The sequence below is a fragment of the Aotus nancymaae genome, unplaced genomic scaffold (genome assembly GCF_030222135.1).
Source record: "Aotus nancymaae isolate 86718 unplaced genomic scaffold, 86718_ANA_hifiasm-v0.15.2.pri h1tg000027l, whole genome shotgun sequence".
NCBI classification, from domain to species: domain Eukaryota; kingdom Metazoa; phylum Chordata; class Mammalia; order Primates; family Aotidae; genus Aotus; species Aotus nancymaae.
The window spans coordinates 1,347,659-1,373,179 of NW_026988440.1; the positions used below are offsets into that span (position 1 = coordinate 1,347,659).

Consider the following 25,521-nt stretch of genomic DNA (forward strand, 5'->3'; position numbering starts at 1 on the left):
TTTCCTGATTACGTAACCCATGTATTCATTCATTTACCCTCAGTGACTATTTCTCCTTCTCTTCATTTTTACCAGACACTTCCAATTTCTGAAGAAACATTAGGTTCTCCTGCTGTGCTGGCCTAGACTGCAGGGAGCAATACTGTTCTAGCAAGTGTCTCCCGTTGTCCTCAATTCCAGTTAATAGAGGGTAGGGTTATGCAGGTAGAGAATTTGTTGGCTTTCTGACCCCAGGCAATACAGCTGCATTCAGTGTTAACCCCAACTTTGCCAGATGCAGTGAAGATACAACCTACTTCTCCAAGCCCCAATGAATTCTTGCATAATTGACATAAAATATATTTACAGTTATTTGCTTAGGAATAATATCTGGTTTTGGATTTTTATTTGCATCCCTAGTCCTGAGACCACTGCATCAGGTATGAGAAAAGCAAGTTGAAGTGAAGTACAGTCATCATTCCAGTGTCCTCCCACCTTGGGAAGGATTGTATGTAGATCACACCAGCACCTTCCCCCACTCCACCAGGAAAAGAGAGATACTCTCATGTCAGGTGTGAGCCCACTCATGAAGATGTGTAAGCCCACCCTTCAAGCTTCTGTCTCCCCACTCTTCCTCTATACACCCAATGTTTCAATGGGCTATTTTAATTCTCTGTGGAACTCTTCCTCTGAGGAGAGTATCTCTCTGACCATTGTTGGGCATTTTGAGCAACTGCATTTTCTGGTGTAAAGAAATGTGACTCAGTGGTCCACATGGTTGCAATAACTCAAAGCACTCCGAGCTTTTTCATCTGAGATAAGGCAGGGAGCTCTCTTAGAAGTCTGTCAGGGCCTCCTAACATGGAAATGAAAGAAAATCTTCAAATCCTTCAAGAGAAATTCCGGGCACCTCACCAGCCTTAAAAGGTAAGTGAGTGAACTTATAAGCAAGAAGGTAATGATAGCTTAAAACAATAGCCAAGGAAGTTAGAGTCACAAGATGTTGGATTCTCTATAGAAACTGAAGATAACATCTTAACACATGTCCCAGAGGTGTTTTTCAGAAACTTGGATTCCCACCTAATAGATCCAGTGACAGGAAGATTTCATAAAGGGGAAACTGAGGACTGAACTCTGACTGCCGTTTTTTCTTCTAAATTTCTTCCTGAGGGGCCTGGAAAGAGTCAAGCCCACAGGCCAGGCATGAACATTCCTCTCTACTGCCCGCAACTATGTAAGGAAACTGTGTAAGGAAGTTTTGCTTCCTTATCAGTTACAAATCAGAGAATCTTTAAATCTACCTATGGCCTGTATGCTCCCTCATCAGGATATTCCACCTTTTAAGGCCAAACCAGTGTATAACTTCTGTGCATTGATTTATGATGTTGCCTGTGACTCTGCCTTCCTGATATGTACCCCTACCTTTAAAAACCCTTGATTGTGAGCCATCAAGGAGGTTGGGACTTAACTGTCTGATTCTCCTTGCTTGGCACCCTACACATAAGTGCCCTCCTTTCTCTCACAACAAAATTGCAGTATGGATGTTTGTTTTTAATAATGTCCCAGGTGAGTGGACCCCAGTTCAGTTTGGTAACACACCTACCACCAGCTGAGCAATGCCCACTCCAGGGTGAGGATCTGTTGCTGCCAAGGCCCATTTGCTGCTTCCTTGGGCTACTGGTATCAGGCTAACTTGCCAGCTATGTATTTTCTGAGTCTTCCCATAAGAGAATCTGCCACATAGTCATATGCTGTCTCTGTCTCTTTTTTTGTTAAACACTTCTACTTATTTCATGGACTCCCAGAAAATAATAGCTTTCAAACATATGTATGTATAATTTTAATTGGCAAATCATGATATATTCATGAGATATTATGTGATGTACTGATATATGTATACCATGTGCAATAATTCAATCAAGCTAATTAACATGCCCTGAATATATCTACAAAAAAAGTGGATTTTAGACATATAAGGAGTGAAAAAAGTTATAATTAGCAGGCCTAAACTATAATAAATGTTTCAGTCTTTCAGGCAAAAAGAAAATTAAGGGACTAGTTGGCACAGCATTTAATGATGAAGAGACAGTTTCATTGCCCCCTCCCACTGAGACAGAGAACACAGCCCAGGGTCCTGGGAATCGCTCAACCCAATCCACCACCTTAGGCACCTGAGCACTCCTCCTGGGTACCTGAGTTTGAGTGCTATCAACTTAGCTGTCACCTACTTGCAAACATCATCTATGGGCATCCCACCCAGGCTATCACAGCTGCCACTAACAATGCGCACTGCTTTGGACCGAGAGTATCAGCCCACCACTGCTACTGCCAAGATATATGTGTAGGAGCCCAAGATCCCACCTACCCACCCAGTCAACCACTGCCACTACTGGCATCCATGCAAGCCACCTGGAGACCCAGGAATCAGCCCACCAGTAACCACCAACACAAGTGCCAGCATACACCACCTGAGGCACAAAGATAGAAACACGCAGCACACCGCTGCCACCACTGGAGCCTGAAGACTGTCTCATGTGGCATCCCAGTCCCCAGGACAGCTTCACCACAGCTTCACCAATAACCACACCATAATGCACAGAGGGAAATCACAGATACCATTAACACTGTCTACAGCCAAAGAAACTATACAGAGACCATAGTACTCTGCTATGTAGTACACTCAGAATCAAATCCAAAGTACCCCACACAACCAACACCATAGACTCAGTTTCAGGAAAACGTTCTTCACTGTGAAATGAAATTCAAAAATAGGAAGAACTGACTGTTACATCAGATGAAAAAATATTAACATTACGATACTGAAACATGAAAAAGCAAAAGAGAAAAAAAACATAGCCCCAAATGAATACAATATAACTTAATTAAAAAGAAATGTTCAAGATTCCAGATAAAGGATTCAAAACATTTATTTTACAAAAGTTCAGTGAGATACAAAAGAATTCTGAAAAGAATATAAAAAGATCAAAAAATAATTTGGGATATGAATAAGAAATTTACCAAAGATATAGACTTTTTTTTTTAAAAAAAGAACCAAACAGAAATTCAAGAATTAAAGAATTCATAAAATGAAATACCAAATATATTTGAAAGCTACAACAATACACTAGGTCACATAGAAGGAAGAATTCCAAAGCTTGAAGACAAATCTTTTGAAATAATTCCATCAGACAAAAACACACACAAAAAAAGGATGAGAGAGGGCATTTTCTCAGGACATGGGTTTATTGAGGATTCCAGGACATGAGGCACACTCACTACTGGGACGCTCTGTGTAGACCGGAAAAAATAATGCTCAACTCTCAGCACATTATCCCTGGCTTAGTTGCCCTGGAACATGCAGAGGCTAGAATAAGAAGGCTGAGGAAAGTAGGCATGTGGGTGGAGCCATTATGTGAGCCAGAGGCCCACCAGGGTCATGTCCCACCAGAAACCCCAGAGGACACACCTTGGCCAGCAAGGGCACTGCTTGACATCTATGATAAGAAAGCAAGAATTGAGGAGCAGGAGGCTGAGAGTGTTTGACCCAATACAAAATCATAATCCATTCTCAATGCCCATACCTCAGTCACCATTCAGATTCAGATCCCAGTGACAGAGGAGGAGTCCATATGCCTAGGAGGAAGGATCCTGGAACACCATGGAAGTATATGCTGGGTCAATTCCTGAGCTCTTCTGCAAAAGAACCTATAGCAAATTACTCAGGAGACTGTACACTGAGAAAGGGAAATAGGCAGAATTTGGGGAAGTAATGACATTGGGTGTAAGCTGACACTGATATCCAGATTCCCACAGAATCATCATGTCCCATCACAGAGGAGTTTTAAGGGCCAGGACACATTATAGCTCATAATCCCATAGTCCCAATCCTGTTTATTCCCTATTCCATGAGTGCATAATTGGCACTGATGCCCTGGCAGCTGGAGTTACCCCTACACTGGGTCCCCAGCATATGGAGTAAGGGCTCTTATTGGGCTGAAGGCCAAAGGGAAACCTCTGAAACTGCATCCATCCCAACTGAATGAGAAGTGATATTACGTCCCAGGGCAGGTCTTGTGGAGGTTGCTGCAGGTATTGTGGGGGTAGCACCACCATTAGGGAGGTGTAGGAGGAGGGGCGGTGTTGAAGTTGCCTATTATTTTTGGGTATTTTGTCTTTGCAGAAGACTAATGGGTCCTAAAGAATGAGCAGGATTACTTCAGATGTGACCAAGTAGCAATCTTGGTTGCAGCTGCCATGCCGGCTGGACATCACTGCTACTGGAGGGTAATAAGCCTGCAGGCACATGGTGTGTAGCCGTGGACTTGCTGAGTGCATTCCTTTCTAATTAGAAAGTGGGTATGGAGTTATTTACATTCACACCACATTTATTTCCCTTAGAGCTATTATAACTCTCGTGTCATCTATAACAGAGTCTTAAGAGATCCCCAACATTACAGAATATTAAATCTGTTTATTTCATTGGCAACATCATAGATTGGGATGGATGATAAAAAAGGTGGAAAGTATGCTGGAGATCTTAGTAAAACACGTGCACCCCAGAAAGAGGAGGATACATCTCACAGAACTTCAGGATGGCCACTGCAGTGAAATTTTATAGGTGGCTAGGGGCATGCAGGGATATTTCTTCCAAATGAAAACAAAACAAAAAACTCCTTCCATCTTTCTTCCTTACTGCAAAAAAAAAAAAAAAAAGGAGCACACACTCTGATGAAGCACTTATGGTCCTGACAATAACACATTCCATATCTAGGTCTATCATTTGGGCCCACATTTTGGGTGACATAGGAGGAGACCAGCTTCAAGTCAGGCCTACACAGGACAAGACCCTGCAGCTACCTGTGGATCCAACAGCACTGACTCCCACCTGCCAAGCCAGATACAGCTACTGTTGCCCCTGAATATCTAGCTTGCCCAGATTAGAGGTCTGTGATAGGCCCTGGTGAGCCCTGATATGGCACTATTTCTTTAGGTCATCAAACAGCCACTAAATGACATACTGACCACAATGAACCTCATCATGGAAGGGCCAGAGGTTATTCCTCACAGGGATGGACACTCACTCCATGGGTATGCTTTTTTCCCCCTATTCTCAGACTCTCAGCCAGCACCACCATCCAGGAGCTGCTGACATTCCTGATCCACAGGTTTGGAATTACTCTCCTCACAGTATCTTCCTGGGGCACCCACCTCACAGGGAAATGGATGTAGGTACAGTGTCAGCCATGACTAAGGGACCCAGTGATCCTATCACCATCTGCACCATGCAGAGGCTGCAGGCCACACAGAACACCAGACAGGCCTTCAACATGCACAACTCAGCACCAGCTTGGAGGAAACACTGAGGAGTGGGTGCCATCTTTCAGGACACTCTGCATTTATTGAATCAGAGACATCACCACGGTGCTGTATTCTCAGTAGGAAGAAACTTGGGTCCAGAAAGCAAGATACAGAAGACGGTGTGGCTCCATGTCTTATATTCACTCACTGTGGAATTTTCACATCTCATCTCCCAAATCTGGGCATTGTAGTATAGGAGGCCCTGGTTTCCAAAAGGGAGGCACTCAGACAAGGGGACAAACAAGAGCTCAGTAAACTACACATTGCAGTTGCCTCCAGGGAAGTCTGCACAGTATGGGCCCAGAGACAAGCAGAGGGGAGAGAGCACTCCCTTTCCCTGCAGGCAGGGGTGATGGACCCTGATCCCCAAGAGGAGGATACAGACCTGCTGTTACACAATAGGGGCAGGAGGAGTTTGTGTGGGACCCACAGGTTCACTTGGGGGCCTCCTTGTTCCCCTCTTTCCATTGTAAATATGAACAGAATCATCCAGCAACCCAGGCTGAGAGAGTTTGATTTCCAAAGGCTCAGACTTCTCCAGAGGAAGTTGTGAGCCACTCCCTTAGGTAATTTCCCAAGGCCTCGCTCTTGCGCTCTGACATCCTCAGCAACATTGGTGCAGAGGCCCTGCTTCCCATGGACTGTTCCCAGACATTGCCGGTTACAGCAGTGACACTGTTAGGCCATTCCTGGGCAACAGGGAACTCCTCTGTTGGCCAACTGTGGCTGGAGGACTCCTCCATGGCCTTGCAAATCTCTCCTCAGATGGCCTGTGGTCTAGGATGCATTCAACAAACCTTCTCTCCTCTTACAGCACTGGAGTCAGCCTTACCTCTGGGCCTGCCACCTTTCCCAGGGTTCTCTGGCTCCCTCCCCATATTCTCTGACAGCTGTGTCCTCCAGTAAACCTTGTGGGAGGCCCTGAGCCAGAAGCACTCAAGGAAATCTCCCAGATTCCTGCCCACTGGAAACTGAGGGAGATGATGAGTATTTGTTGTTTTGGGCTGCTGAGCTTTATGTGACTTATTATACAGCAATAGACAACTAATAGAGCTTCAAAAGAGAGAATGAATTATTGCACTTCAATTTTTATTTGCTGGAAATTAACTAAAAGATATTCAATGTTATTTGGTTTTATGATTTCAGAATTTCCATGTCTCAGTAGCATGTAGTTTATTACCACTCAAAACAATCTATTTATTTGAACTTCAGTTTTCTACTGTGACCCAATTAATCACAAAGGAAGACAGTGGCTATGCGAAGATGAGTCAGTGATGGCCTCCAGAAAACCAGTCCAGGTTATGCACCTTCCCACAGTGACTCAGTCAACACTACTGTGGGTGCTGCTGTGAAGGGATTCTGCAGATGTAAGTAAGGTCCCAAATCAGTTGACTTTAAGACCGTGACTATCCAGGCTTGGCCTGTCCTAAGCAGGTGAGCTCTTAAAACAACTTGCTTCTTCCTCAGCAAAGAGACTCACAGTGTGAGAGGGATTTAGTGTGAGGGGATTCCTCCACTGTGAGCTTTGAAAATGGAGGGGCCACGTGGCAAAGGATGCTGATGGGCACCAGGAATTGGGAGCAGCTCCCCCGATCACACCTCCACCTGACAGCTGCAAGGAACAAGGACTACAATCCTACAACTGTCTGAAACTGAGTTCTGCCACCAAGCTCTGTGTAAGCTTGAAGGAGGACCCCAGCCTCCAGATGAGGACACAGCTTTGTGAAGTCTTGAAAAGAGAATCATTCACACCAGGCCTGTGCCCCTCACTAGTCATGTACAAGGCTATCTAGATTCCCAGGAATGTGGAAGCTTTCCAGAACCCTACTTCCCCAGAGCATCTCACCCCCAGCTTTCCCTTCCAGTCCTTTCTGCATGTCTATTACTTCCCTCAATTGAGATACATATATATATCTCAAATCTTATTTGAACATATATATATATGACTCATTGGCTTTTAAAGTTGCTTTTTTTTTTTTTTTAATCAAATGCTCTTGGCCAACAGGACAAAAAGCATTTGAGAGCCAGGTCTACTCAGCTCCATCTTGCACCAGGAACCCACACTGGGAACCCAGGCTGCTGTCTTCAAGACCACTGCTGAGCTGGAGGGAGAAATGGTCCAAAGGTAAGTTGTGATCCCACTAAGCTCTGCTACTGAGTCCAGCTGTTTGGTTTTTTTTTTTTCCTGCATTCACTTGGTTGCTATAAACTTTTGAAAATTTTCAATACACTTGATTGTTTGTCAACCCAATCAGAATATCTGTTGGTACAGTCCAAGAACCTGCATTTTAACAACTCTCCTCAAGACAGTATGTGTGTGAGTGTGTGAGTGTGTGTGTGTGTACACTGATGTTTCACAAGCACATTGTCTCTTGTGTCATCTTGTGGGGGGCTGGGCTCCTGGAGTTTCCTATGCCACCGTGTTCTCTGATGTCACTCCCCTCAGCTGCTTTTGCACTGTGCTTATGCATCACAATTCCTGGCCTGTTAATTGTCTCCAGGAAACATTTTTACTTGGTAAACATTGATCAAACCCCTGCCTTATCCTGAGTACTGTACTCCATGGACTTGAGTATCAGAAAAAGTAATCAAAGTTCCTAAGACCTAATGGATGGCACAGCCTAGCTAGGGATGGGAAGATGGATGAGGAAGTGATAACGCAGCATAGTGAGTACTTTGCATTATTTTTTCATTTTAACTCTACATGTTTAACATTTTATAATGACAACATTGATTTACATCTACCTGTGAATAGCAATTAATCTTTCTTTCTTTCTTTCTTTCTCTCCTTCCTTCCTTCCTTCCTTTCTTCTTCCCTTGCTCCTTCCCTTCCTTTTCTTTCTTCTTTCCTTATATATTTTATGACCTAAATATTTTTAGAGTAGGAATTTCACCAATAATCCAAGAGTCCTCTTTGTATTGAAATGTCCTTATTTTGCTCTTATTCATGAAAGATGGATTTGCCAGCCACACATGCCTGCTTTGACATAGCTTTTCCCTGAGCTCTTCAATGATGCTCTCTCTTCTGGTTGCTGTGGGTGATGAGGAGAAGTCAGCTACATTCTAACACAGTTTCTTTTTCAGATAATCTGTGTTTCCTCTGTGACTACATTTAAAATCACCATTTGTCTTTAGCCTCTGACACTCCAGGGCAGTGTGAGCAGATGTTGTTCTCTTTCATTCACAGGGTTATGCACACATTTGCTTAATCTTTAATCATAATCATTTCATGGAATGCCTGCTTCCATTTACTCTCTTTCCATCTCCTAAAAGTTTAACTACTGTGAAACTTTATTCAGCCGCCATATTTACTGTGAAACCCAGACGAATAACCTCACAAATACATCCAAACCCTAAGCCTCAGAAGTTTTAAATATGTTTCCTTACAGAGAAAAAAGGGACTTGCAGATATGATTAATGGTTTCGACTTTGCGATGGGGAGATTATTTTGGATTATCTGGGCTGGAAAAATCTGATCGCAACTTCTTTTTTTATTTTAATTTTTATTATAAGTTCTGGGATACATGCGTATGATGTGCAGGTTTGTTACCTGGACAAATGTGTGCCCCTTTGTGCAGGGACTTCATGAGCAGGTCCTGTGTGGCTGAGTGGCATCATCCATCAAGCCATCTCACCCACCTGATTACAGTGAGCCCCATCACCTTAAAAACCTTTTGATAGATGAATATGCCACTAAAGATATGGTGGCATCCACACACAACCACCATGTTCTCACACTCTGCCTATAGCAGCATGAGGCCTATGCATACCTCTCTCCTCCACCTCCCAATTTTGCAACTCTATTTTCCCCAAGTTCATGACTGGCCAGCCAAGCCATGAGCCACTGCCCTTGACTCATTCATTCATGCACTACTGAAGCATCATTTCACATCCTCCGCCTCTCCTGGGCTTGTTTGGGTTTTGATTCCTAGTTCCTGGCTCGACAGCCATTACAAAGGCTGTCCTGGTGTCAGCTCCAGGGCCTACTGCTCTTATAGATTCTCCTCTTTATATGTATTTATTTTGTGGAATTAAAAAAATTACACTAACTTTTTCAATGCAGCATTTCCAAGGATGTGCAGTAGGAGCGATTCTTCTCACTGTAGATAGAATTGCTTCAAAACACCAGAAGTGTCTATTTGAGTGAAGGACAGCATGCATGGAGAAAGGAGGACAACCCACAAGTGGGAAAAGTTTCACAAAGTGAACACTCGGGAAAACAGCACCCACATCCAAGCAGAGCAATTACAGCCTCCTGGAAACAGCCACTCTTGATTTCTAACACAGATTAGTTCTGTCAGTTCCAGTTGAATGGCACTAGACAGTCACCATCATGCCCCTGGGTCTCATCATCTCACTGAGTGTGGCTGTAGCCTGTTCACTGCCATAGCTGTCCAATGATCCACTTTTTAAATAGCTCACAGTCCCTTCTTGTCCCTTCACTGTTGATAGATAATTGTGTTGTATCCAGATTTCACAAATCGTGCTGCTATGGATAATATTTTCATATATTTTGGCACACACATACATGCATTTCTATTGGTTTACAACTAAGAGTTCAATTGCTGGGTCATAGGTGAGTAGATGCTTGGCTTAGCCTCTCAAAAAACAAGTTTCTAGTAGTAAGTAAATCATAGAAGAGGATAAATCTATCACTTTAGAAATTATTCAGATAATAAATGAGGAAGGAATTAACAGACTTAGCAATCCAACAGCAATGGCAATTAACAACACAACAACAAAAAAAAACTAATGTAAGTTTCTCCCTCTTGATGGAAGAACACAATCCAGTACCATCAAACAAGTCCAAGTGAAAAAGTAATGAAGCCTGAATCTAAGCTAACCTTCACAGCCAATTACCAATTTAGAGGCAATACAGATAATAGAAATACATATTCAACTACGCCTTGGGGAGCAATCAGCAAAATGCACACTATGGGAAGCTCTACCACACAATATACATTTCAAGGAGAATCTGTAGAATAAAAGAGAACAAAGCATATTTCTAAAGGTAAAACTAAATTATAGTTTTAGATGATAAAAATATAAAACAGAACGAAGAGTGATGATCCTAAAAGTCAGGATGTGTTTTTATTTGGGGGAGGAAAGAGTTTATTGCTGAGCTGGGGCAAATGATGGGGCATCTGGTTATTCTCACAAATGTCTATCCCTGGTGGTTAATGGGTGTTTACTTTTTATTAAATGACACAAATTTTAGACAGTTTTTTTTTCCTTTTGGAGTCCTACATTTTAATTTATGACACAAAGGCTAATGAAAAAATAATATTGAGAGTATGGTTACTGTTTTGCAAAAAGCTTCCTCCTCATCCTCCTCTCTGGACACTGAGCACCCAGAACACCCAGCAGCCACAGGACCCCCAGCAGGGGTGACCCCACTTCTACCTGTGCATGCAGCGCACATCAATAGAGACAATGCACAGGTCTACTCCTTGACTCCTGGAGAACCTTGTGGGAGGAAAGTCTCATATGTGCTGAAGCAGGAGACCGAAGCCTCAGGCATTTCCCATTTAATAAATAAAATATAGAAAGAAGAATCTGGTTAGAAATAAGTACCATGAGTAATTAGATATTAGTCTTATTGAATATTAAGGATCATGAGTGAGTAAATATTAGTCTTAATGACTATTAAGCCTTGATTAAAGGCTTCTTGTACTTTGTGCATGATTATCTAGGAACTTCAGGTTGCTGTGGTCAGGGATTGATGGGGACATTATGGAATGTGGCCACGAGGCAAGGACATTGATACCTGCCGGACATCAGCTGGTGGCGATCAGCAGAGATAACCTGTTGAATGCGGAAACCAAGCCCTCTGTCACACCTGCGTAAGGGTTGCTGGAGGGCATCTAAAATCTCTGCAGTAGTGCCAGTGCTTGGGGAAGCACCCGCTACTCAGCAGACCTTGGAAGGGAACATTTTCTGTCCTGGGGTGAGTCGGAGAACACTCCACACCCCCATGCTGTTGAGGAAGAACTGATATCAGTCAGCCCAACCCGCAGCAACCCTGGGGCTTAATTGTCTCTATGTGGTGCTGTGCTATAGTGGCCACAGTCTGTGTCTGCTTTCACCCCCTACGTCTGCACCTGGTTCCTCTTTTGAAGATAGCAAGAAGTAGCATAATTCTTGAAGCCTTTGTTCTTACTTGAAAGGCATAACACAAAGTTCTGATGGCTACTTGCAAGCTTTGGGACCCTTGTTCAGCTACTTGAAAGCCCCGGGCCCTTTGTTCCTTAGATAAGTAACCCTGCACCCATTTTGTACTCAGTAAATGTCAGAGTGTCCACCCACTTGAGGCCACTACCAGACTCCATGAACTGGTGGTAGTGGACCGCTGGGCCCAACTTTTTCTCTTTTTCTCGCTGTCTTGTGTCTTTATTTCTACAGTTTCTTGTCTCCACATCTGTAGAGAACACCCTCTAGACCCAGTAGGGCTGGACCCTATAAACCTGATAGGACACAGCTGAGGGGAAGCCTTCCCCGTTGTCTGCAGGCTCTTCGCCATCAGTGTAGAGGGAGCTGGTCCTCACCTCTCCACAGGCGCCTTCAGGGCCAGAGCCTCCCCTCCGCATTGGAAGTAAGACCTGGCCCTTCCCCAGAACACGGTGACAGGGATCTCGCCAAAGGTGGAGATGTCACCATTCCTCCCCCAGCAAACTGGCGCTTCTTTTGCTTTACAGGAAAGTTGATTCAACCTGGTGTCCAGTGAAGAAATCTCAGGTGCATAGGAGAGGTGGATCTCAGGGCTGTGCGTGAGCTGCAAAAGGAATCCTATGAACCACCAGGAGGCGCTGCTGCGCTGCTTCTATTACCAGGAGGTGGATGCCCAGGATGAGCTTTAAGGTGGAGAGAGCGATGTCATTGCTCATTCTCCAGGTTCCAAGTACAAAGTTTCCTGCTTACCCCATCTTGTTCTCAAAGCAAATGAGGACTGTCTCCTTCTCACCTCCCTGGACTGGGCTTTTGAACACTGGAAAGTGAATGTGATTTTTAGTTATAGCATGTCCTGGCTTATTGTGCTGCCAGTAAAGTAAAATCAAAATTCACGTTGAATAAACGACAAATAAAATAACCCATAGTGGGCAAAAGTTTACAATGTATTTTTTTTTTTTTGAGTCAAGATCTCACTCTGTGGCCTGGGCTGGAGTCCAGTGGTGTGATCAAGGCTCACTGCAGCATTGAATTCATGAGCTCAAGGGATCTTCTCACCTCAGCCTCCCTATTACCTGGTAATACAAGTGCCCATCACCATGCCCAGCTAAGGTTACTTATTTTTATTTTTATTTTTAGAGACAAGGGTCTCACTATGTTGTCCAAGCTGGACTCCAACTTCTGATCTCAAGCAATTGTCTTGCCTTAGCATCCTGAATTGCTGGGATTACTGGCATGAGCTGTCATGCCCAGCTTATAAGGTACTGATGCCATCATGGTTTCCTTCTCCAAGTGTGGACACAGCAGCAGACACCCCTTGTCTCTTGGGTCAGGACACTGCGTAGAGTGGAATAGCAAGGCAACAGAGTCACTGCAGAAAGCACCCACGTGGGAGAAGTCCAGCAGGGAGGGCCAGCTGTCCCAGGGCCACCATATTTAGGGATAACTCCTCTTTCTGCACGAAACTGTTCTTTGATTACTTTTGTATTCACAATAGTTCTGAAATATTAGGATGATCGGACTCAAGACTGGCTAGGTTATTATTTTTTTTAATCTCCAAGATTTGTTAATCTTTTGTATAGTTTTCTGTGCCTCAATTTTCTTCAGAACTTAACTCATTCTTAACATTTCACAGTCCACTTTCAGTTAATAACTTACTAGTATCCATAAATATAGAAATCTTGCAACCATTTATCCTCTATAAAATGTCCATCTTTTATGGTATAGACATTATATGTAATATATCTATAGAGGCTATAAGTCCCACAAGAAAAATCTTTTTCTTATCTTTAAACAGTTCTATATATACAAAGTGAGAGTAAATGAGGGGAGCAAGACAGCCTTTTGCACTTAGCTCAATATTTACCCTGTTTGATCATCTTCATCTTTTCTGATAATCTCAATTTCCACCTGGTAGCATTTGCCTCTACCTTGAAGAATTTTCTTTACCAATTGATACTGTGCAGATCTGCTGGTGACAAATTCTCTTAACTTTCTTTTACCTGAAATATCTCCTTATTTTGCCTGTCCTTGGAGAACATCAGGGCTGGATATAGAATTCTTAGTTTACCTTTTTTTCTTCCTGCGCTTTAAAGATGTTATTCCACTTGTGTTTGGTTTGTTTGTTTCTATGGTTTTTAATCAGAAGACATTGGCCAGGACAAGAGGAACAGAGACACTAAAACTGGGAAAATAACGTGGTAGACCTAAAAACCCATCGTATCTTTTTTGTATTTAGCCCCCATAGAAACTGAGAAAAATTGCCAATGCCAATTATATTTCAAGTCATCATGGCGGGGAATTGGGAAAAGTTTCCAATTAGCAACAATCGCATCTTGGATGAACCTCATTGGCTACGATATTGCCAATGCACAAAGCTCCTATCACATCAATAATGACAAAAACCTACATGAATCAATACTCCAATGAAGGGCAGAGATTGTGTGAGTTGGTTTAAAAAAAACACAGAACCAACCATATGATCTTTCCAGACATGCACTTCCTTTTTTTTTTTTTAAATTTATCTGTTATTTTTAGTTAAGGGGTACATGTGCAGGTTTGTTATAGAGGTAAACTTGTGTCATGGGGTTTTGTTGTACAGATTATTTCTGTACCCATTATTTCCCATCCAAGTGTTAAGCCTTAGTACCCATTAGCTCTTTTCCCTGATCCTCTCCCTCCTACCACCCTCCACCCTCCACCCTCAAGTAGACCCCAGTGTGTGATGTTCCCTCTACGTGTCCATGTTTTCTCATCATGTAGCTCCCACTTATAAGTGAAAACATAGTATTTGGTTTTCTGTTCCTGCGGTAGTTTGCTAAGGATAATGGCCTCCAATTCCATCCATGTTCCTGCAAAGGGCATGATCGCATTCCTTTTTATGGCTGCATAGTATTCTATGGCATATATGTGCCACGTTTTCTTTATCCAGTCTCCCATTGGACATTTTCATTGACTCCAAGTCTTTGTTATTGTGAACAGCGCTGCAGTGAACATATGCATACATATAAGTCAGGTGCTTTCTTTTTTATTTAATTTATTTTACTTTACTTTAAGTTTCAGGACATGTGCAGAACGTGCAGGTTTGTTACATACATAGAGTCTGCCATGGCAGTTTCCTGCACCCATCGACCTGTCCTCTAAGTTCCCACACCTGCCCCCTGCTTCCCAACAGGCTCTGGTGTGTGTCGTTCCCCTACCTGTGTCCATGTGTTCTCATTGTTCAGCTCCCACTTAGGAGTGAGAACGTGCAGCATTTGGTTTTCTGTTCTTGTGTTAGTTTGCTGAAGATGATGGCTTCCAGCTTCATCCATGTCCCTTCAAAGAACATGAACTCAGTCCTTTTTATGGCTGTGTAGTATTCCACGGTATATATGTACCATATTTTCTTTGTCCAATCTATCATTGGCTGGAATTTGGATTGGTTCCATGTCTTTGCTATTGTAAATAGTGATGCAATAAACATACATGTCCATATGTCTTTATAATAATGTGATTTCTACCCACTTGGGTATATACCCAATAATAGGATTACTAGGACAAATAGTATTTCTGGTTGTAGATCTCTGAGGAATGGCCACACCATCCTCCACAATGGTTGAACCACTTTACATTCCCACCAACCGTGTAAAAGTGTTCCCATTTCTCCACAGCATTGCCAGCATCTATTGTCTCCTCACTTTTTAATAATTGCCATCCTGACTGGAGAGAGATGGTATCTCATTGTGGTTTTGATTTGCATTTCTCTAATGATCAGTGATATGGAGCTTTTCTCTTATGTTTCCTGGCCATGTAAATGTCTTCTTCCGTGAAGTGTCTGTTCATATTCTTTGCCTACTTTTTGATGGGGCTGTTTTCATTTTCTTGTAAATTTTTTTAAGTTCCTTGTAAATGAAGATGTGAGCTCTCATCATTCTTGTGAGATGTAACAGGCATCCTAACCAGTGCAACATGGCAAGAAAATGAAATAAAAGACCAATAGAAGGACCAGGCATGGTGGCTCCTGCCTGTAATCCCTGCATTTTGGGAGACTGAGCTGGGAGGATCACTTGAGTTCAGGAGTTTGAGACAAGCCTGGTAATGAGACCTCATTTCCACCAAATAAAAATAATTTTAAAAGAAAAAGGATTAATAGATAGGAAATAAAGAAATAAAAGCCTTTCTTTGTCACCTACTTCATTGTACATGTAGGAAACACTAGGGCATTCTGAAAAGTTTCTAAAATTAATCATTCAATTTGCTAAATAGTTCATAAAATATATGTAGTAAGTCAAGTCAGTTGGATGAACCTGAGAAGATAGCAAACCATACTAGTCATCAAAGAAGTGCAACTTAAAACCACAATGAGAAACCACCACACATCACCTAGAATAGGTAAGATAAAAAGACATATGATAAGTCTAAATACTGGCAAGAATATGAAAAAAAATAGGAATGTCTGATATTGCTGGTAAAAATGCAAAAAATGTGGCAGCCAATTTGTAAAGCAGTTTGGCAATTTTTTTTTTATTGCATTTTAGGTTTTGGGGTACATATGAAAAACATGCAAGATTGTTGCATAGGTGCATATGTGGCAGTGTGATTTGCTGCCTTTCTCCCCTTCACCTATATGTGGCATTTCTCCCCATGCTATCTCTCCCCAACTCCCCACTCCCCGCTGTCCCCCCACTCCTCCCCAACAGACCCCAGTGTATAGTGCTCCCCTCACTGTGTCCATGTGTTCCCATTGTTCAACACCCATCTATGAGTGAGAACATGCGATGTTTGATTTTGTGTTCTTGTGTCAGTTTGCTGAGAATGATGGTTTCCAGGTTCATCCATGTCCCTACAAAGAACGCGAACTCATCGTTTTTGATGGCTGCATAATATTCCATGGTGTATATGTGCCACATTTTTCCTGTCCAGTCTATCATCGATGGGCATTTGGGTTGGTTCCAGGTCTTTGCTATTGTAAACTGTGCTGCAATGAGCATTCGTGTGCATGTGTCCTTATAGTAGAACGATTTATAATCCTTTGGATATATACCCAGTAATGGGATTGCTGGGTCAAATGGAATTTCTATTTCTAGGTCCTTGAGGAATCGCCACACTGTCTTCTACAATGATTGAACTAATTTACACTCCCACCAACAGTGTAAAAGTGTTCCTGTTTCTCCACATCCTCTCCAGCATCTGTTGTCTTCAGATTTTTTAATGATTGCCATTCTAACTGGCGTGAGATGGTATCTCAATGTAGTTTTGATTTGCATTTCTGTGATGATGAGCATTTTTTCATATGCTTGTTGGCCTCATGTATGTCTTCTTTTGTAAAGTATCTGTTCACATCCTTTGCCCATTTTTGAATGCGCTTGTTTGTTTTTTTCTTGTAAATCTGTTTTAGTTCATTGTAAATTCTGGATATCAGTCCTTTGTCAGATGGGTAGGCTGCAAAAATTTTTTCCCATTCTGTTGGTTGCCGATTCACTCTATTGACTGTTTCGCTGTGCAGAAGCTGTGGAGTTTGATTAGGTCCCATTTGTCTATTTTGGCTTTTGTTGCCAATGCTTTTGGTGTTTTGGTCATGAAGTCCTTGCCTACGCCTATGTCCTGAATGGTTTTGACTAGGTTTTCTTCTAGGGTTTTTATGGTGTTAGGTCTTATTTTTAAGTCTTTAATCCATCTGGAGTTAATTTTCATGTAAGGTGTCAGGAAGGGGTCCAGTTTCTGCTTTCTGCATATGGCTAGCCAGTTTTCCCAACACCACTTATTAAACAGGGAATCCTTTCCCCATTGCTTGTTTTTGTGAGGTTTGTCAAAGATCGGATGGTTGTAGATATGTTGTGTTGTCTCTGACGCCTCTGTTCTGTTTCATTGGTCTATATCTCTGTTTTGGGACCAGTACCATGCTGTTTTGATTACTGTAGCCTTGTAGTATAGTTTGATGTCCGGTCGTGTGATGCCTCCCGCTTTGTTCTTTTTGCTTAGAATTGACTTGGCTATGCGGGCTCTCTTTTGGTTCCATATGAAGTTTAAGGTGTTTTTTTCCAGTTCTGGGAAGAAGGTCATTGGTAGCTTGATGGGGATAGCACTGAATCTATAAATTACTTTGGGCAATAGGGCCATTTTAATGATATTGATTCTTCCTAACCATGAACATGGAATGTTTCTCCATGTGTTCGTGTCCTCTCTTATTTCGTTGAGCAGTGGTTTGTAGTTCTCCTTGAAGAAGTCCTTTACGTTCATTGTTAGTTGTATTCCTGGGTATTTTATTCTCTTTGTAGCAATTGTGAATGGCAGTTCATTCTTGATTTGGCTCTCTTTAAGTCTGTTATTGGTGTATATGAATGCTTGTGATTTTTGCACATTGATTTTGTATCCTGAGACTTTGCTGAAGTTGCTTATCAGTTTCAGGAGATTTTGGGCTGAGATGATGGGGTCTTCTAGATATACAATCATGTCATCTGCAAATAGAGACAATTTGACTTCCTCCTTTCCTAATTGAATAACCTTTATTTCTTTTTCTTGCCTGATTGCTCTGGCTAGAACTTCCAGCACTATATTGAATGCAAGGCCGGCAGACCCCACCCTGCCCCCTTGCAGGGACAGTGGGGGCGCTGGGGGCCTCCCACTTATTCTACACCTCTCATGTCTCTTCACCGTGCCAGACTAGAGTCAAGCTCAACAGGGTCTTCTTTCCCCGCTGATTCCGCCAAGCCCATTCCCTTGGCTGTGGTTTTGCTGGATAGTTGGTAGGGACAGTGGGAATCTCATTCATCCATTCATGTGCATCACTAATTAGATGATGAGGCATTTGGCTACCTTAAGAGAGTCATAGTTACTCCCGCCGTTTACCCACGCTTCATTGAATTTCTTCACTTTGACATTCAGAGCACTGGGTAGAAATCACATTGCGTCAACACCCGTCACAGGCCTTTGTGAGGCAATTTCTTATACAGCTACCCATCCATTACCACAGGACCCAGCAATTCCATAAATATGTATTTATCTAAAAGAAATAAAAATGTAAGGCCACACTTGTGAACAGTTATTTATAGTGACTTCATTAATAACACAGCCTAACTGGAGTAATCCCCATGTCTATCAACTGGAGAATAGAGAAACCAATGAGTAAACTGGGATTCCAGCAATACTGGGCAGCTGCTCAGCAACAAAAATGAATGAATGGCATCATCATGTCAAACATTGTTAGGCTGAGTGAGAGACCAAAGGACTACATAACATATGATTGCATGTCCATGAAATTCTAGAGATTACACTACCACAGTGACAGAAAGCAGAGCAGGCAGTGGTTGTGTGAAGGGAAGGGGTGAGGGTAGGGGGAAGGGGTGAGGGTAGGAGCCAGGGATTAAATAGAAAGGGACACAAAGAAAGTTTTTAGGAAAAAGAAACTGTTCTCTACAGCACTACAATTTGAGAGTCAGTGGGCGGTGGGAACTGAGGTGAGAGGAGGGTGTAAGGGATGAGAGGGGCAGAGAGAAGGGCTGGGGAAGCAGGAGGTGAGGAAAAGGAGCAGGGGAAAGGATGCTAAAGCAGTGGAAGAGCCCAACAGGTGTTTCTTTGCACATGGTATTTAGTGCATTTTGTGTGGGACTGCCTAAAAACGAATGGCTTCCTCATAATTAAAAAAAAAAAAAGTTACAGAAATACCGAGTGTCCGAATAAAATATGCACACTGCTTAGATGTGCATAGCTCAGGAAAGCAGGCAGTGCTTGAGTGCTGGTGAAGAGCATTGGGACTGCATGTAGCACTCGCAACTTTGAGGTGGTGACTACAGGCTTCCGGTTCAACACACAGTATCAAACCCTGCTTCTTTGTATTCAGGAGATGTTCTGGACTCACACAGGGAAACTCGAGCAAGGGAATGAAGATACTTTTAAATGCAACAATCCAGAGTAACAGATCCATAGTCTGGGAAAGTAAAACTTAGGAGCTTTGACAGTTTAATTGTAATGCTGTTTTGACGCAGGTCTTTGACAGATTGGAATCCTAATCATTCAGAGATTACCAATATTGTGCTATCTACTGTATTAATAAACAAAAAGGAAAATGGTCTCTATGAGAATCTCTATCTGGTGCCTTCAGAAAAAACTTCACCAGGTTTAAAGAGAAAATCCCTGTCTCTACACATCCATTCCCAAGGCGAGCTCACTCTCTGGCATCAAGTTCCCCCTGGTGAGTTTCTTTGTTCAAAAGTCCAAGGGGAGAGGTAAGGAGTGGGAGGCAGGGAGTCCAGTTCAGGGAGGGGGATTCCAGGACGAAAAGTGAAGGAGAAGGGGCTGGGCGCAGCCTGGGCATCTCTCCCTGATTTCCACAGACAGATCCTTGGCCAGGACTCTGACAGACAGTGTGACAAAGAGGCTTGGTGTAGGAGAAGATGGGTCAGGACAAAGTCCCAGGTCCCAGGCGTGGCTCCCACGGTCTCTGGCACTGGCACTGAGGGCCTTGTCTGCACTGGGGAGGCGCAGCGTTGGGGATTCCCCATTCCGCTGAGTTTCACTTCTTCTCTCAACCTGTGTCGGGTTCTTCCTCCTGGATACTTGTGACGCCTCCCCAGTTCTCACTCCCATTGAGTGTCGGGTTTCTAGAGAAGCCAATCAGTGTCACCTCAGTCCCGGTTCTACAGTCCCCAGTCACCCACCTGGACTCAGATTCTCCCCAGATGCCAAGGATGGCGGTCATGGTGCCCCGAACCCTCCTCCTGCTGCTCTCGGGGGCCCTGGCCCTGACCCAGACCTGGGCGGGTGAGTGCGGGGTCGGGAGGGAAACGGAGTCTGTGGGGAGGAGCGAGGGGCCCGCCCGGCGGGGACGCAGGACCCAGGGATTCGTGCCCGGAGTAGGGTCGGGCGGGTCTCAGCCCCTCCTCGTTCCCAGGCTCCCACTCCATGAGGTATTTCAGCACCTCCGTGTCCCGGCCCCGCCGCGGGGAGCCCCGGTACATCGAAGTCGGCTACGTGGACGACACGCAGTTCGTGAGGTTCGACAGCGACACAGCGAATCAGAGGATGGAGCCGCGGGAGCCGTGGGTGGAGCAGGAGGGGCCGGAGTACTGGGACGAGGAGACACAGAGAGCTAGGGACTACGCACAGATTTACCGAGTGAACCTGCGGACCCTGCTCGGCTACTACAACCAGAGTGAGGCCGGTGAGTGACAGATCAGGCACAGATCAGGACCCCTTCCCATTCCGCAAGCACCGCCTGGGTCTCTCCGAGTTTCCGGGTCCGAGGTCCACCCCGAGACTGTGGGACCCGCCCAGGCCCTCGACCCCGGAAAGCCCCAGACGCCTTTACCGAGTTTCATTTTCAGTTAAGGCCAAAATCCCCGCGGGTTGGTCGGGGCGGGGGCGGGACTCGGTGGGCGGGGCTGACCGCGGGGGCGGGGCCAGGGTCTCACACCATCCAGAGGATGTGGGGCTGCGACGTGGGGCCCGAGGGGAGCCTCCTCCATGGGTATGAACAGCACGCCTACGACGGCAAGGATTACATCGCCCTAAACGAGGACCTGCGCTCCTGGACCGCCTCGGACATGGCGGCTCAGATCACCAAGCGCAAGTGGGAGGCGGCCAATGCGGCAGAGGGATACAGAGCCTACCTGGAGGGCATCTGCGTCGACTGGCTCCTCAGATACCTGGAAAACGGGAAGGAGACGCTGCAGCGCGCAGGTACCAGGGGCAGTGGGGAGCCTTCCCCACCTCCTGTAGATCTCCCGTAATGGCCTCCCACGAAGAGGGGAGGAAATGGGATCAGCTCTAGAATATCTCCCTCCCTTGAATGGAGAATGGTGTGAGTTTTCCTGAGTTTCCTCTGACGTCCCCTCTGCTCTCTAGGACAATCAAAGGATGACTTCTCTGAGGAAATGGAGGGGAAGACAGTCCCTGGAATCCTGATCAGGGGTCCCCTTTGACCCCTGCAGCCGCCTTGGGCACTGTGACTTTTTCTCTCAGGCCTTGTTCTCTCACACTCAATGTGTTTGAAGGTCTGATTCCAGCTTTTCTGAGTCCCTTGGCCTCCACTCAGGTCAGGACCAGAAGTCGCAGTTCCTCGCTCAGAGACTAGAACTTTCCACAGAATAGGAGATTATCCCAGGTGCCTGTGTCCAGGCTGGTGTCTGGGTTCTGTGCTCCCTTCCCCACCCCAGGTGTCCTGTCCATTCTCACATGGTCACATGGGTGCTGCTGGGGTGTCCCATGAGAGATACAAAGTGCCTGAATTTTCTGACTCTTCCTGTCAGATCCCCCAAAGGCACAGGTGACCCACCACCCCGTCTCTGACCATGAGGCCACCCTGAGGTGCTGGGCCCTGGGCTTCTACCCCGCGGAGATCACACTGACCTGGCAGCGGGATGGGGAGGACCAAACTCAGGACACCGAGCTTGTGGAGACCAGGCCAGCAGGGGATGGAACCTTCCAGAAGTGGGCGGCTGTGGTGGTGCCTTCTGGAGAAGAGCAGAGATACACATGCCATGTGCAACACGAGGGCCTCCTGGAGCCTCTCACCCTGAGATGGGGTAAGGACGGAGATGGGTAAGGAGGGAGATGGGTGGTCATGTCTCTTCTCAGGGAAAGCAGGAGCCCTTCTGGAGCCTTAAGCAGGGTCAGGGCCCCTCACTTTCCCCTCCTTTCCCAGAGCCGTCTTCCCAGCTCACCATCCCTATCGTGGGCATCGTTGCTGGCCTGGCTGTCCTAGGAGCTGTAGTCATCGGAGCTGTGGTCACTGCTGTGATGTGGAGGAGGAAGAGCTCAGGTAGGGAAGGGGTGAGGGGTGGGGTCTGGGTTTTCTTGTCCCACTGGAGGTTTCAAGCCCCAGGTAGAAGTGCATCCTGCCTCATTACTGGGAAGCACCATCCACACATGGACCATGTGCACACAGTCTGGGGCCCTGTATGCCAGCACTTACTCTTTTGTGAAGCAGATATGACAATGAAGGACAGGTGTATCATGGTGATGATTGTGGTGTTAGGGTCCTGATTCCAGCAGTCACAAGTCAGGGGAAGGTCCCTGCTAAGGACAGACCTTAGGAGGGTGGTTGGTCCAGGACCCACACCTGCTTTCCTTGTGTTTCCTGATCCTTCCTGGGTCCGTAGTAATAGTTTTGGAAACTTCTCTTGGGTCCAAGACTAGGAGGTTCCTCTAAAATCTCATGGCCCTGCCTCCTCCCTGTCCCCTCACAGGAAGTTTTCTTCCCACAGGTGGAAAAAGAGGGAGCTACTCTCAGGCTGTGTGTAATTGGGGGTTGGAGTGTGGAGGAGTTCACCCACCACATAATTCCTCCTGGCCCACATCTCTTGCTGGCTCTGACTGAGTCCTGTTTTTGTTCTACCCCAGGCAGCAACAGTGCCCAGGGCTCTGATGTGTCTCTCATGGCTTGTAAAGGTGAGACCCTGGGGGGGCCTCAAGTAGGCAGGTATTGGAGCAGAAGGGAAAAGCCTGGGTTATGGGGATTCTTTGATTTGGGACATTTTCAATGTGTAGTCGGCTGTTCAGAGTGTCATCACTTACCATGACTGACCGGAATTTGTTCATGATTATTATTTTCTGTAGCCTGAGACAGCTGCCTTGTGTGGGACTGAGATGTGGGATTTCTTCACGCCTCCCCTTTGTGACTTCAAGAGCCTCTGGCATCTCTTTCTGCAAAGGCATTTGAATGTGTCTGTGTCCCTGTTAGCATAATGTGAGGACATGGAGAGACAGCCCACCCCTGTGTCCACTGTGACCCCTGTCCCCATGCTGACCTGTGTTCCCTCCCCAGTCATCTTTCCTGTTCCAGAGAGGTGGGGCTTGGTGTCTCCAGCTCTGTCTCAGCTTCATAGTGCACTGAGCTGCAACCTCTTACTTTCTTACTGAAAATAAGAATCTGAAAAACAATGTATTTTCTCAAATATTTGCCATGAAAGGTTGATGGATTAATAAGTCAATTCCTAAAACTTGAGATAGGAAATAAAGACCCGAGAACCTTCCAGAATCTGCATGTTCGCTGTGCTGAGCCTGTTGCAGGTGGGGATGGAGAAGGCTGTGAGGAGCCGAGTGTGGATGGGGCCTGTGCCCAGTTGCTGTTGAGTCCATCATGGGCTTTATGTGGTCAGTCCTCAGCTGGGTCAACTTCACTATTCCACTGCCCTTGTCCTGTCAGTGGAAACTTCTCCATTGAAAGCTGTAACCACAGAGGCTCATACATCACCAAGGGCAGCCCCTGCACACAGGAGTCTCTGTTTCTGAGACATTTCAGACCCATTCAGCTCCTGGCCTCCTTCTAGGGCTCCTCTTCTGCTCTGCTCTCCTGCCCTCTCTCCCTGCCGTGGTTCTAGTGATCTTGGTGCTGACTCCAATCCCAATTCAAAAATCTAAAGCAGAGTCTAATTTAGATTCATATTTGTTGGTGAAATTGGGTCCATAGTCAAGAATTGTTCTTTCCAGAAGAGAGAAATGTGATTGTGTGCTGCAGTGTGTGGGGGGGAGAGGGCAGTTGGTGTGGGAAGAGGGATAGGGGAGGGAGGCCACAAGCAGCACTGCTGAGAAACACACAGGTGGCCTCGATGTCAGTGTGAGGGGACCTTCTGCTGTAGCTGCCACAAGACAGCATTTGGCCTAAGGCTATGTTAGAAAAAGATACTGTCGAGAATAGAGATGTGCTCTACACTGATCATTCAACTGACCTTTGGTGTCTGCCAGACATGGGACAGAATGGTTCTGCATCTGGTGAACATCACTGAAGTAAAATCAGAAAAATATCTAGCCTTTTGGAGCATATGTTCCAGTGTGAAGAGGTAGATACACTATCCAGAGGTTAGATAGACTATAACCAGAGTGAGGAAGGAAAGTGCTAGAAGATGGGAAGTGCTGTGAGGCAGGTGATCCAGGGTGTGGGCAGTGGGGACAGGGAAGGTGGCTGTTGTGCTAGGTAGTCTGTGTGCCTTGTTGCAAAGGTGACCTTTGAGGAAAGATTTGAGGGACATGAGGAGTGTCCACGAGGATGTCTGGGGAGGTTCTTTCCAGGCAGGGGAACCTCCAAGGCAAAGGCACTAGGGCAGGAAGGTGTCTGTGTTCCCAGGAGAGCAGGGAGGCCAGGAGGGCTGGACAGAGAGAAGCTAGGTGAGGTCAGAGGTGTGGTCAGAGCAGGTGGGCTTGAGGGGGGGTGGGATTCAATCTGACCCTTGCTCTGAGTGACATGAGAGTTAGAGGACAGTTTTCAGCAGAAGAGGGACATGATATGACTTCCCTTTTAAAAGGATGTCACTGACTGCTATACAGAGAAGAGAACTGAGGGGCTGAGAGGTGAAGGATGAGGGAGGCAGAAGGGAAAATAGTAGGAAGACAGTGCAGTATTCCAGGCTGGAGATGTCGATTACTTTGACTGGGGGAAATAGTGGGACATGAGGAGATTCTGGATGAATTTGAAGATGGACTCACAGCATTTGCCAATGGATTGTATCTGTGGTGTGAAAAAGAGAATCAAGGACACTCATAGTTGTAAACTGAGTGAGTAGAAGGAAGGGTGGAGCTGCTATCAGCTGAGATGGGGGGACTCTAGCAGGAGCATGCTGACGAGGGGGCATCCCAGGCACTCAGTGGAGGAGATGTCTACTAGGAATGCAGGTGAGGGAGCTGTTGGGGGGCAGTTGGACCAGTAACTCCAGAGTTTAGGAGAAAGGACTTGACTGGAGAATAGACTTAGGAGGTCACACCATATAAATGATACTTAAAACCTCAAGCATGGATGAGGGCACCAAGGGAGTGACTGTGGAAAAGAATGAGCGCAGGGGCTGAACCCTGGACCTCCAGTTCTAAGGGATCTGATCAGACCACACCCAGAGCAGACTGCACAGTTCTGACCCCACGCCTAGAGGACACCTAGACGAGGACCTCCCATGTGCACAGGAATCACCTGGACATGGTGCTGAGATCCAGGAAGTCTGGAGTCAAGCAAGAGATGCTGGATTTATGACAAGGCTGGAGCGCCTGATCTCCAGATCACACTTGGAATAGAAAGAACATCAGGATCCCACATGTCTGTGCATCAGCCTC

The 25,521-nt window shown here is 45.4% G+C and overlaps 1 protein-coding gene and 1 non-coding gene across 3 annotated transcripts in view; one reads left to right on the forward strand and one right to left on the reverse strand.

Annotated features, from left to right (window-relative positions):
- Nucleotides 1-13,741: 13,741 nt before the first annotated feature.
- On the reverse strand, nt 13,742-13,882 carry LOC135276641 (U4 spliceosomal RNA). The gene has a single exon (XR_010344180.1). It is a non-coding gene; the product is annotated as a U4 spliceosomal RNA (small nuclear RNA).
- Nucleotides 13,883-20,116: 6,234 nt separating this feature from the next.
- Nucleotides 20,117-25,521, forward strand: part of LOC135276617 (patr class I histocompatibility antigen, A-126 alpha chain-like) — a 105,531-nt gene continuing 100,126 nt past the window's right edge. Inside the window, exons 1-6 of one of the 2 annotated variants that reach the window (XM_064380608.1) lie at nt 20,117-20,244; nt 20,375-20,644; nt 20,887-21,162; nt 21,732-22,007; nt 22,127-22,243; nt 22,409-22,661. In XM_064380608.1, coding sequence (XP_064236678.1) covers nt 20,163-20,244; nt 20,375-20,644; nt 20,887-21,162; nt 21,732-22,007; nt 22,127-22,243; nt 22,409-22,467 — 1,080 coding nt within the window. In that variant the 5' untranslated portion in view covers nt 20,117-20,162 and the 3' untranslated portion in view covers nt 22,468-22,661. Of the gene's footprint in view, nt 20,245-20,374; nt 20,645-20,886; nt 21,163-21,731; nt 22,008-22,126; nt 22,244-22,408; nt 22,662-22,688; nt 22,722-25,521 lie in introns of those variants that run through there. The other variant, XM_064380607.1, reaches the window with a different exon arrangement.